The sequence below is a fragment of the Pithys albifrons genome, chromosome 2 (assembly GCF_047495875.1).
Source record: "Pithys albifrons albifrons isolate INPA30051 chromosome 2, PitAlb_v1, whole genome shotgun sequence".
NCBI classification, from domain to species: Eukaryota; Metazoa; Chordata; class Aves; order Passeriformes; family Thamnophilidae; genus Pithys; species Pithys albifrons.
In genome coordinates this window covers 12152465-12166323 of record NC_092459.1, presented here as the reverse complement: position 1 = coordinate 12166323, position 13859 = coordinate 12152465, and the positions used below count along the sequence as shown (strand labels likewise).

At 37.6% G+C, this 13859-nt stretch overlaps 1 protein-coding gene across 1 annotated transcript in view; it reads left to right on the top strand.

Moving 5' to 3' along the window:
- Positions 1-13859, top strand: part of GREB1 (growth regulating estrogen receptor binding 1) — an 87207-nt gene that overhangs the window by 47561 nt on the left and 25787 nt on the right. The window contains exons 7-19 of the mRNA XM_071547802.1: positions 429-554; positions 2086-2208; positions 3069-3206; positions 3388-3573; positions 4100-4450; positions 5130-5258; positions 6753-6878; positions 7331-7528; positions 7619-7799; positions 9614-9806; positions 10386-10522; positions 11894-12233; positions 13712-13827. Coding sequence (XP_071403903.1) covers positions 429-554; positions 2086-2208; positions 3069-3206; positions 3388-3573; positions 4100-4450; positions 5130-5258; positions 6753-6878; positions 7331-7528; positions 7619-7799; positions 9614-9806; positions 10386-10522; positions 11894-12233; positions 13712-13827 — 2344 coding nt within the window. The remainder of the gene's footprint in view (positions 1-428; positions 555-2085; positions 2209-3068; positions 3207-3387; positions 3574-4099; positions 4451-5129; positions 5259-6752; positions 6879-7330; positions 7529-7618; positions 7800-9613; positions 9807-10385; positions 10523-11893; positions 12234-13711; positions 13828-13859) is intronic.

The window sequence follows — 13859 nt, the reverse complement described above, 5'->3', positions numbered from 1 at the left end:
TTTTTGTTTGGTTTGGTTTGGGGTTTTTGTTAGATGTTACATATTTTAAAAAGCTACATTAGTTACAAGCATATTAATTTTGAGAACACCTCTCTTTTTTTCCTGCAACATAGTTAAAAAAAGACTAGAAAGGACCCCTGTCAAATTGAGATGGAGGCTTAGTAAATATCAGACAACTCCTCTCTTTTAGCTGGTTCTTGAGTAAACTTCATATAAGAACCAGGATCCTGCAAAGAAGCTACAGCTTCTGACATACACATTTAATTGGGAATATGAGATCAGAAATGGGTTTGTTTTATTCAGCATTGCATTGCCCATTGAGCAGATGCTGTCAGCTTTATTAAATGATCAAGTGATCAGTTTATCATATCAACTGCAGACCTAGAAATGTTTAATGTAAATACTTTGAGGTTTTTTTTTCTTCCCAGCTGCAGCCATAGATCACATCCCTTCAACAGCAGCATTCAGCTCAACAGTTTATAATGGCAAGGAATCACCTAAACAGCAATTGATGAAAAATAATCTGTCTGCTCTGACAAGACCTTCGGTGTTAGGTATTTGCATGGATTTGTTGTTTAATAACCCTAAACTCTGTATTACATGGGTATAATAGAAGCCTCATGCAAAGTCTATCATTATTATAATTTCCCGTTGAGTAGAAATTACTATTTCCTTCCAAGTCCTTTCTGACCATAATGCTGTTTTCTGTGTGAATTTCCAGGAAAAAAATTGTTGATATGTTTTCAATCCCAGTTTTGTTACAGTTCATAATATTAACTGGATGTTTTTCCTTATATTTACAGTCCATTCATTTAATAGAGATACAGATAAGATTCTGGATCCAGGTTCTTAAAGAATGTGTCAGTTTGCATCCATTTCACCAACAGGTTTCCTGAAGGGAATTAAGAAAGATTTATAAGTAATCTCTGATAGGATAATTCCCGTGTTGCCTTTCCCCTTGGGTTGGAGCTTCAGACTTTGACAGCTGGCTTCAAATTCAAGAAACTATCCTCACTGTACCATTATTATAATAATTTGTGTTAATTGTTTTCTCTCACAAACTGTATGTCACTTGCTTGTTTAAGGAAGAAAATTAATCTTCACTATGGCTAGAAACAAGCAGTAGCTCTATTTTAGAATGTCTTCCCGAGTTTCCCTGCTGGCATCACAGACAAATTATTTTTCTTTGCCACTCAGGTTCTTAATCTCTTTTTTCCATGCAGCAGCACATTGCCAATTCATTTCAGATGGATTATTTTCACATAAATTATCTGCTGAAAAGAGCACGGCATTGTCAAATAAAAAGCCCTTTGTATTCCTACAAGTATTTTGTGACTTTTGTCATAGCATTGTGCCGGGAAACCAAGTGAAAGGATGAGCAGCACAAATGACCAAAGGCTGCCCTCACGTGGTAAAAGTCTAAGGGACAAAGTCATTGAAAACCTGTGTGTAAGGGTCTGCAACTGAACAAGCTTCTAGATCTGAAGATTTCAGATTTATCTTTCTTTTCCAACATTCTTTATATAAAATGATTATTTTGTCTTGAATTTTATGTGGAGATACAACCTTGCCCGTGTGAAACAATGTCAGCAACCTCTGTGTAGTCACATCCAGAAACAGAAATAGATCAATCCTGCAAGTTGCTGAGCAATTCCTGGAGAACTGCTGCCTCTCAATAATTAGAAATACTTGAGGTCAGTGGAACTTCATAATTTTAGAAGTTTGTAGAAGTGCAAAAGAAGACTGAAGAAATTAATGATAGAAAATTAATGAAAGTAGTCATCAGAAGCTTCTGGAAAAACTGTGAGAAAGTTATGATTTACAGGCAAAGAAGTTGAAGTTATATGTGGGTAGGAGGAAGGTGTAGAAGTAGTTTGATTAGAAGTTAATATGGAGTAACACAAAACCAAAGGTGGAAACCAATAAGAAGTGGCAAAAATGCTGTAAATGGGAAAATTGTTGAAGAGGACTCATATCTTTATTACTCAATGCACACATTCAGTCTGTTAAAATATATTGAATTATCATGCACAAACCTGAATACATTTTATTCTAATACTTCTCTGAAACATTATTCTTATTCAGGCACGTTAACAAATTCAGGGCCTCCAAAAAAGCGCCATAAAGGCTGGTCACCAGAATCTCCATCATCCACTGAAACTTGGAACTTGCAGCTCAATCCACAAGCTCCAAACAGAGTTAAAAATGGTAAGCTATACTTAAGGTAATGATTTTGTTTGTTTCATTGTTCAGAAGATTATGAGGGGAAAGAGGCATTATTTTAAAGACACAGGCAAATTCATATTAGAGGTTTGAAAGGTGTTTATTACCTCTGTGCTCATCTACGTGCTTCATTTCCATTGATTTCTTTTCGAGGCTCTGAGCTTAACTCTCCTTAAAATCCAATCATCAAGTCATTGACAAACCCCAACAGATGTCCATCTTTAGCCATCCAAACACCTTTGGAATATTAAAATTAGCATATTAACTTAGATCAGAGTACCATCTGTTGTTTAAATTATTTGTCATAGCATTCTTGGCATTGGATTTTATAGTCTATACAGACAAGAGTGACATACATTGAAAAAAAAAAAGTTTCCCCAGAATGTTTTCTTTTAGTGTAACATTGTCATAAAGAAGTTATGATTGAGCAAACATTGTGTCTTATTTTTTTCTTTGCTATAGCAATAAAACCTGTTTAGAACCAGTGAAACTAAATAGAGAACTCACAAATCATAACTATAGAGAACTCACAAATCATAATTATAAAAGCATTGATATCACATAAGTCTCTCTATTCTTGCATTCATACTTAGAACTGTCTGTTTATAAACACTTCAAAATCTTTAGATCCATGTGGGATAGTCAGGGCTGCAATAACACAATTAGTTCTCCAAGCCAGTTAGCATAATAGTATGGGTTATAGTAGCCCTTGTGAATGTGTGATGGAGCCATAAAAAGCAGTTAATACTGATAGGAAATGTGGCTATGAGATGATTTCAAACAAATTTTCTCTGAGTAAATTGTTACTAGACCTCACTCCAGTAACAATATGTCTAAAATCTTAGATGCAGGAAGCCTGTCATCTTTACCACATTCTGCTTTGGTGGGACCAGCTTCGTCTCCAGTGGTGGGCTCGGGAGAACCAGTCTCAGTTCCTGACAACTTGCTGAAAATCTGTAAAGCAAAGCCAGTTATTTTCAAAGGTAAAACCCCTCACCCTACAAGGTCCGAAGTCTGTTTTGTAAGAACTGTAACAACATGTCCCACTGCTAAATGCTGCTAAAGCTGTCAGTTTTAAGAGGTTTACTTCAAATGCTTTTAAGTTTAATGCTTACATGGGAAATTACAAAATTAATATTATGTGTGCATACATTTATTTTGTAGGTCATGGAAACTTCCCATATCTTTGTGGAAACATTAATGATGTGATAGTGAGTCCTTTGTTGTACACCTGTTACAGAAATTCACAGTCTTTATCTAGAGCATATGAGCAATACGGTGCCTCCACAATACAGCCTATTTCTGAGGAAATGCAGCTCTTACTGACTGTCTACTACCTTGTTCAGCTAGGTAAGGTTGCTTTACATCCAGATAAACTGCAATGAATGTCTTGCATGCTGGCAAAAGAGAGAAGGAACATTAGGGCAGGACAATATTAAACGTTGAGAATTATGAAACAAAATAAAATATTTAGGTCTTGAAAACCAGACTGATGATGGTATTATAATCATATAAAATTTATTTTCTGCTTCAATCTGGGACCTCGCCAGGAAAAACAAAGGAAAAGAGCTGTAATTCACTGCTCTTGCATAGTCTTTGGTTTAGCAGTAGTACTGTTCTGAGACAGGCACAACTCAACCTCTTAAATATTTCTAATTATTGATACTTAGGTTCCAATTAGGGCAGCTTTGCCTGGGTATCACAAAGGCATTTCAAAATGAAAAATTGGTTCACATCTCCTAAAGGCAATGGAGTCATGAATGCATAAATCTGAAACATGTTCATCTTTAAAAAAGAACAGATTTGAAATGAATTTTTTTTAACTTAACAGTTTTGTTTAATTGTTTCATAATATTTCCGTCTTCAATTTTTTTAGCTGCAGACCAGGTCCCTTTGATTGAGGATTTGGAACAAATATTTATGCGCTCATGGCGGGAATCACACCTGTCTGAAATCCGTCAGTACCAGCAGGCTGTTCCCCAGACTTTCCCCCAAGTGCCCAGCCAGATCACCCCAGTGACTTCAGCCCAGCTTCCCTGGCTGGCAGGCCTGGCAGCCAGCTCCTGCAACAACAGTGTCCACATCATTGAGTGCAGCTACTCTCTGGCAGAAGGGCTTTCAGAAATGTTTAAGCTACTCATTGAAGGAAAATTAATAAAGACAAACTATGTTGTGATCATATGTGCCAGTAGAAATCGAGCCATTGATTCCTGCATTGTGATAACAGGTAATATCCCAAGGGTGTATCTCCAGGCAAACCAGAGTACTTCAATGCTATGCAGGCTTTGGTTTGAGTTCCAGTAAGTTGCCTCACAAAGCAGAACTTTGATAAACCCAAGCTGACACTGCACAGTCGGGTCTCTCCCCATATCCTACATTCTGCCTCTGTTGCCTGTTTTCTCACCAAGGCATCTCAGCCAACACAGCTACAAACAAATAATAGCGAGTTACGACACACACAGTGCGTAAAGCTCTCCTGCTCTGTGCAGCTGGGATACTACTGCAAGCAGAGGACTGAACCTTTTCTTGGCTTCTAAAAGATGGTCTTTCAATGTCGTTCCCTCCCAAACACCTGTTGAGGGCTATGCTCACAATTAAATAAATTACTTGAATAGCCATTCATTATGAGTGTAAGATAATTGACAGTTTCTTTGAATATTATATGGTCTTATTATATACTATATAAAAAAAATTTCTAAATTGGAAAAGAAACACAAAGAACTGTAAAACATGAATCTGTTTTACAGATGTCTGGTACATACATGTGTTGGAGAGGGAAAAGATTAGTCTCTGCCATTTTTGTGTGTGTGGTATTCATTTAGTTGGTACTATTTTTATTGTGACTTAGAACATTTTTAACTTTAGTTTGAAGTGCTTTCAAGGTTACATTTTTTTTTGTCTTTTAGGAAAGTATCAGGCAAGAATTCTGTCTGAGAGCATGCTCAGTCCCTCAGACTACCAAAAAGAAGTTAACTATCAGCTGGTCACAGGGAAGGTGGAAACTCTGGGGTCCTTCTTTAGCACACTCTGCCCAGGTACCTAACAGATTATAAAGCATGTTTCCCAGTCCCTGAAACTTTCAAGTCAGAGAAAATAGCTATGCTCATTTCTTTTCCAGAAGCAAGACATTATTAGATATATACAAAAAATGCAAGACAAAATTGAGAAAGTACATTGAAATTTCTCCTAAAGGTATCACTTTCTAAAATCCCTTGGTTTCATAAAAATAGGCTGGCAAATAGCTGAGCATATTATTCTTAGCTATGCAAATCCATCCTTATATTATGCAAGTCCATATCCATATGAATATATAATTTTTTCTCCCTAAGCACAGAATTTTTTTAGGCCATGATAGAACAGAGTTATTTTACCAAAGGTAGGATTTGCCCTTTCAACTCCTCATAACTGTGAACTTGACATAACGCACGGGCCAGAGAGGAAAATTGCAGAGAGCCAGGGTTACTGGACCATTTTTAAACTGAGTATGCTGAGGATTACTACAAGCAGGATTCTCTGGGGGTAGATCCAGCCACATGAAAAGTTAAACTTCATCTCAAAACTAGAGCAAATGCAGCATATTTGTCAGCGTTAATGGGATGTCATGTTCCCTTTGCTATTCATGTCACATTAGTAAATAGATCACAAGAACTCTTCTTAATGTGTTGTGATATTTTGAGTGGCCACTTAAGAGAATCTCATTTTCCTTGAATCATCTTGGAGTTATTTTAGTGGTTTTGCTTTTAATATCTTCAAAGTATGGTTCTCAAAATCACTTTTGCTATTGCTACTGTTTGAGCAGAACAAGTAAATGAGGATCCTAAAGATAATTGCCACCAATATCCACTGGGTTGCACTTCACAGGGCAGACCATGCCTTTCTGAGCTCAGTGCAGACATATTCAAACATGTTTTCAGCTGCTGAGGAAACACTAATGCTTAGGTCAGGCATATTGTATCTCTGCATAGCTTTCATCTGTAAGCAGAGCCCCTGCTCGGTAGAATAGGATGTGTTTGCAGATATGCAATAGTTTGGTAAAACATACCATGTTTTATTCCTTCAGCATTGTGTGTAGCTACAAAACTCATATTTATCTTTCATTATTATAGGAAATTATTTTTCTTTCTGCCTCTCAAAGATGTTAAAGATCTAAAAATGTTTATCAGATTTTTCTGAAGTTTCTTGTAAGCCTTGTTAGTGAGCACTCAGCGAGTTTCATGTCTTTGTTGTTGCTGCTTTGGATCAGGGCCTTGAGGCTAAGTTTTCCACCACCCTTCATAAATACCCTAGCCAGTGTCTTCAGCACTGGTCTGCCATTCTCTGGCCTGATTTGCATTTTATTAGTGATATGCTGTAAAAACAGATGCACTAGAAAATAACAAGAGGGTTCCTGTATAAAACAGCCAGTAAGCCAAGGGCAGCATAACTGGCTAACATATATAAAGGCCTTTAAGATCTACAAAACAGAATCAGTATGAATCACAGCTCTTATTAACATGGATGTCTATTCCACTATCCCTTCAATTTGATAGAAGGTGACATTGATCTTTTGCTGGAGAAATATTATCAGGAAAACCAAGGGCACATCTCTTCATCACTTTCTGCTTCAGTGAATAAACCAACAGCAGTGAATGGGACTGGAACAGCTGTGTGTACAAGTAAGTAACATGGATTTTCTAAAGAGGTAACAGAGTAGGGTACTGGAGACCTGGTCTCTGGGTGCACAGTTTGATTCATCTGGGCAGCGACCTAGGAAAGGTCCTGAGGCAAACAGCAACTCATGTGTTAGAATATTCAGATTTACACTGATGGATGCCCTGCTTCATTCCACTGGGTATTACAGTTCTTGAAGCTTTCAGTTGTACTTCTGTTGTAGAACAATGATATTGCAAAAGTTCACTTTCAGCTCTCAGATATTTAAGACTTACAGGACCAAGAAGTCCAAATACAGAAGGATTTCTTTGCATATTGTATATGGATTTTCATAAATAAACTGTTCATAAGCAAAACACCTTAAAGAGTAGATCAGTCATTCTTTGATGAACTCTTAACATTCTGCATTAAATTAGACTTTGGACATATATCTAAACAGAATTTTGCCTTTTTTCAGGTTACGAGATTGAACGACATCAAATTCGTCCATTCCAGCTAGCAGTGGCTCAGAAATTGCTGTCTCATATTTGCTCAATTGCTGACTCCAGCACTCAAAATCTTGATTTGGGTTCCTTTGAGAAAATTGATTTCTTGATTTGTGTTCCACCCTCTGAAGTGACGTATCAACAGACTTTGTTTCATCTCTGGCACTCAGGTGCTCATTAGTTAACTTTATTTTGGATTTACAAAACATTCATAAATTTATTTATATCTGGAGATACTGACGTTTGTTCCTTTTCTCTAGGTATTTTATTGGAACTTGGGTTAGAAAAGGAAAATCTTACAAAGCAGAGAGTGGAACAGTATGTTATGAAACTAGATGCAGAAGGCCAAATTAAATTCAAAGTGTTTTTGCAAAACTCTATGCAGAATCCACATACGCTGTTTGTCCTAATCCATGACCATGCACACTGGGATCTAATGAGGTAAGAAAACTGTAACTTCTTTTTAGAGAAATTATTTCAGATTTATCCCTTCCTTCATCTTTGTTTGCATCATTCTGCTAACTCTGTCTTCCCATGCATTGGATAAACATGCTTTCTTTTAATATCCTTCATGATTTATTCTTACCCTGCTTATTATATCATGCCTCTGTGGAATATTTCAGCTTTTCTTGATCACCATTTTTATCTACTTTCATCCACAGCTATTCTTTTCTTGGCTGGTTGTCATTTGTTCAGAGAAAAGCTTCCTGTGAAAGTACACAGAGCTCATTACCCTCTGTCAGTGTCCTCTGGGCTGTAAAACATGTAAAACCCCCACCCAGTGAGCAGACAACCAGTGAGCCAACACTACTGCCTGTTTTTTTAAATTGGTAATTTTCCATTACAATATTTTTTCTGTCCCGAATCACTGATTTTTAAGAATTGAAAGCTTCTCTGAATACATAGTGATGCCAGGTATTCTTCTTAAGGAAGCGGGGAGGTTTCTGTCCAATGTTTACCAAGTTCCCCATCAGCTCACTCATTGCTTCCCTCACAGCTTCTCCTTAGCTTGTCAACAGTCTGCTGCTGATAAGTGGGACTGCTTTTGCTGTCTGGTTCCTAAGGCACTTGGTGAGGTTGGAGAATGTTTTGAGTTCCAAACACACCAACATATTCCAACTTTGGGATCATGGTAGTGTTTCTGAAACTAAAAATTATGGAATCTTACTTGTAAATTAAGTGACAAGGTCTTGTCTTTTACACTGGTTAAGAATGATGATTTTCAACAAAAATTTATTTTTGCATCTGGGGGTTTTCTGTTCAGCTTCTCTGTATCTTGAGCTTACAATGTCTTTTACAGCTGTCCAAGCCTTTAGGGTATTTATTCATATAACATTCTTGGGTGGTAGGGAAGTACCTGTATAGCTTAAGCTATAAGTATATAAGTAGAGCTTAAGCTGCTTAAGTCTGTTTCATATCTAATAAAGATATATATAAAATAAACAAATCTTTAAGTGTATATTCTGCATAGAAGGATTCATGCCACCTAACAAAACAGTTAAAGGAGTGCCTAAAACAGGAATAGAGCTGCCTGGGATTGCCCACATAGTCCAACAGAGACATGGGTATTGCTGAGGGCGGACTTAGGTTACAGGTGGACACAACCAATTTCTGGAGTTACTTGTCATTCTCTACTGGTAACAGAAGGAGCTTTTAGTGACTAGACTTGTAACGTAGTCACTGAAGGTAAATAACAAAAATTAAATAGCATGAATTTGAACTGAGATACTGCACAGGACTAAGGAATTGACTGTCGGTTTTCCATGATACTGGGATTTGCTCTGAGAATAACTATTCTTCCTTACATAATAGCTCTATCACAGGTAGTTTTCCTCTGGTTTTCTATCATGCTGACTTACTATCTGGTTTTTTCTATCCTAATTTCTGTAGGTTGCAATCATATTTTGTTAAGGGCATTAACAATCTGGTCAAAGTCAGTACAGGACTCTGTGTCTATTGGTACCTGTCACATCAGCTTCCTTTCAGACTTTATCTCTCACATGCTGGTAGCTGTAAGGGAGTGGTAATTTTCCAACTGGAGAGCTTATCAGACTCACAGAAATTTTTAGTTACAGTGAAATAATTTGCATTTCTTTTCCTATCCTTCTGTGCAAAAATTTCAGGGTAAAATAATAGAGTCCTAGGTTCCTTGTATGTGTTTAACTTTGATTTCACACCAGGTTTAAGCTATTCCACTGACACAAATGCTCCCTTGTGCTGATCACTTTGGAGAGTTTTGGGTTTCTTTTTTGCAGTGCTATGCATAGTCTTTATCCTCAAACAGAGCTGTCGACAGGACTTGTTGATAGACTGCTGAACTGCAGGGAGGTGAAAGAGGCACCAAATATTGTGACTCTCCATGTGACTTCCTTCCCCTATGCGCTGCAGACACAGCATACTCACATCAGCCCTTACAATGAGATCCACTGGCCTTCTTCATACAGCAATGTAAGATGGATGCTTTGAGGTGCTTTTGTGAGCTTTTCATAAGTTGTTTTCTGTTTACATACTTGAAAAAACCATGAAGTCCCCATGATTTTTGTAAACAAGAATGAAGTTTGCATGGCATCTTTTTCTTGTTCAGGCTGTGGCAAGTTCATTTCCCCTTTGCTTATCCAGTAACTTCTAGGATTTGGGGTTTTTTTCTATATTCCTTTTATACCTTCTATAAACTTCAGTTACTCTGCTAAAAGTCTTTTAGCTACATAAATGGAAATGATCTGAAATTCTTTTAATTACTGCATAAATACATGCATTTTATTCATATGTGTGCATATTTATTCCATACACAGCTATTCTGTCTGTGTATATGTGTATGTGGGGAGAGGGAAAGAGAAAGAAACAAGGAAAAATTGGGTCAAATTTTCATTCTTAAAAAAAATCAAATTCTGTTTCTTTCTCTTTTTTGTTTTAATATGTCTGAGTACATGTATGCTTATTAGAAAATGTGATTGCAAATATATCAGATCAGTTGTAAATTAATAATTAATAATTGCCTTTATATTTTTATTTCTTTATTTGCTTTAGGGTGTAGATTTATACCATGAAAACAAGAAATACTTTGGACTCTCAGAATTCATTGAGTCAACTCTCTCAGGACATAGTATTCCACTGCTTCGGTATGACAGCTCTTTTGAAGCAATGGTCGTGGCTTTGGGAAAGAGGTATGGTGCTCTTCTTTGTTTAACAGTGGAAATTTATCAAGTACCTTCTAGTGACTTGAGTTGCTAGCTAGAAGCCCAGTTCTTTTTTCAGTGTCTTGCTGTCCTACTCATCAGCTGCATACACAAGGGCATTGCACTTGTTATTTTCTCCTTCCATCTGTTTTATGTAAATTTGGTCCCCAGTGTCATCAGTCTAGGCTGCTTCTTAATGTGAACATGCATGCTCAGTCCAATTTACAGTGTGTTCTTTTTGAGACCAGTAGCTACTTCTGTATTACAATAATCTCTCGTCGCATCATCATATAATTTCAAATGTATTACTACTTTTGTCTAATGTTATCACTTGCTGACCCTGGCTGATTTTGATGTGTAGAATTAGTATACACTGCACTTGGACCACAAAGAGAAGTTAGACATATCACTGTGGTAGGTACACTTAAATCAGAAATAAAAACTTCAGAGCATCCTCAGAGCTTGAAAAATATATCCTTAGCTTCCCTTGGTCCCTGTGGAACAGGTGCAGAATCACTGCAAAAGAGTAGTGATACATTATGTGCCTTTATCCAGCTGTGGAGAAACACTTTGGGATCTGTAAAATAATGACACAGGACAGGTAAAATTTTGTGAACTTGTACTGCTAAGTGGGAGACTGAGCACCTCCACACTTGATGTGGAGCTGGGGTTTGCTACAGGGTGCTTTGGAGCTCTGTTCACACATTTCAGGTGCTTTTTCTGAGCAAGCCACAGTCACTCTTTTTACTCTGTACCTGGGTTTCATTTCTGTGAAATCCAGAGCACAGGAGGCTGTTGCATATTCATGGCTCTCCTTCCCATGAACTGGGAATTGAGAAAGGGTGTACCTGGGCTTGGGAAGCTGGGAGTGCTTATTGAATGCTGCTTACATATTCAATCCTCTTGAACATAAGAGTAAGTAGGTTCAGGGCTTCAGTAAGAAAACAAGAGAAGCACCTCACCTCCCTTCTGCCTCTTAAGAGTGACATACATTGAAGAATACTATTTTCATTGGTAAGAGAATATAATTTTGATTGATGATATTATTGAGTGCCTTAGCTAATATTCTGTGATAAATTTTGTAACAGCAGTGAGGTCTTGATAACTTAAAGTGATGTAACCTTACTGGACTACTTGCTTAGTAAATCTTTACTAAAAAAATGGAGAGACAACATCAGTTCTGATTGTGAAATGATGCCTTGCAAAGACTATCCAATTACACTGTGGTGAGATTCTGTTTTGTAGTAGATATGATGGAGTCTTTACAGGAGAAAATACTGAGTTTACTATATTTTATAAAAAATAGCTTTTTCACTTCAGCCTTTAATACTTCACTATTTAACTCACCATTTATTTCAGGTTCCCCAGATTACACAGTGCAGTGATACGGACTTTTGTCCTCATCCAACACTACTCTGCAGCTATGATGGCAGTGTGTGGTCTTTCTCAGATGAAGAATTACACCTCAGTTGAAACTCTGGAAATCACCCAAAATCTAATAAACTCTTCAAGACAATGTCCTAGTGGCCATGGCCTCATGGTAGTGTTGAGAATTCCATGTACTCCGCTGGCTGCAGTGGCATATGAACGTCTGTATAATGTGAGGGAAAGACTAGCCCTTGAAGATAACTTTGAAATAATCTTGGGAAATCCTAATTCTGGAATCACAATAGGGAAGCACTTTGTGGAACAACTAAAGGTAAATTGCAGAATGGCACATGGTGGGAAACTTCATTAGATTGGTAGCGGGGGAGACTTTACTGATGAGAGTTATGGTCATGAGCTGAAGTGTGGGTCTTATAGTAAAAATGCAAACTACTGTAAGGAGCATGACTTTTATCTTTTAGACATACTGGCTGTGACACCTCTCCTGTCCTGTGTATGGTTAATATTCAGTGAAGTATCAACTAGTATGACTAGAACTTGACTTCCAGCAGCAATCCTTGGAAATAGTTGAACTGCTTTTATCTAAAGGGACTATGAGAAATACATTTAAAAGCCAAATAAAATGTTCGGGTTTAGCTGAATTTTCTCACAAGTATTTTATTCAGTGACCAGCAGATGGCAAGAAGGCACTGATGTACCTACTGATCAGTGATGGTAGTTAAAGATCCTAGAGTGCTTTGGTGTTCACAGCTGTGGACTTCATGCTTTCTGGACCATGTGTTGATTTATGGATTAATTTATATCCTTTAGGTCCAGATTCGTGGGTCACCTGTTTACCAAAAGTCTCCCTTGTTTCTCATAAAATTACTACCATCATCTGATTGCCAAAGCAAAAATGGGTTTACATTCTAGGATGTTGTCATATATATATATATGGTACACTGTTTACTCTGATTCAGTACATGTTAGATGAATTCATTTGAGATCGATGACCTATTACTGATCTCATTATGCTATAAATTAGAAATAACTTACTCTGAAAAATCAGTGGTAGTTCTGAACTGCATCCTCGTTATCTTCTCTGACATGCATGATAGTGTAATGTGAATAGATGTCAGAGGCTGAGTAGTTGTACTATTGATCCTACTGTAGATCCTCCTCATCTGTAGATCAGTCTTACAGCAAGAAGGACTGACTGGTGTGAGTAAAGAAGCATAGCCTCATGCTAAACAGTCAAACCATAGATCAGTTATCAAACTTCTCATGAAATTATCAGGAAAACTGATAGCTTTAGGGAAGAGTGGGAGACTCCAAAAGGTTGCAGGTGGGGACTGTGGTGGGTGTGTGTGTATTGAGCACTTCCAGCTTTCTCCTGTTCTTCCAAGTTGAAAAAGTCTTGTTCCTAGCTCGTTTTCTTCCTTGGATTCAGGTATCCATACATTATTTGCCACAAGAAGCAACCCTCTGGATCTTTTCTCTCCCCTGAAACTCCTGCTCAGCTTTACTCTCCATTGTACCATATCCACCTTATGCCCTGACCTCAGTGCTATGCAACTGGGACACTGTGAGGCTTTTCAGACTGTAACATACTGTCCCAGTGTCCTCAGACTACAGCAGTCAGATTGCTGCCTGCAATGTTCTAGGTAGTGTGAGATCTATCTGTATCTCTGCTGTATGGCTTCCCTTCCACTGTACAAATGGATTCGTAGAATGGATGATAAAAGTATGTATTTCTGTATTTTTATTTGTGCTATACAGATTTGTCCAGCAGTGTTTCTCTACCTTATACAGGTCTGGCAGAAAATTGAGGATGTAGACTGGAGGCCACAGACATATCTGGAATTGGAAGGTTTGCCTTGTATATTGATATTTAGTGGGATGGATCCACAGGGGGAGTCTTTGCCACGGTAAGAAGATCCACTGTTTTCTCAGTGGCAGT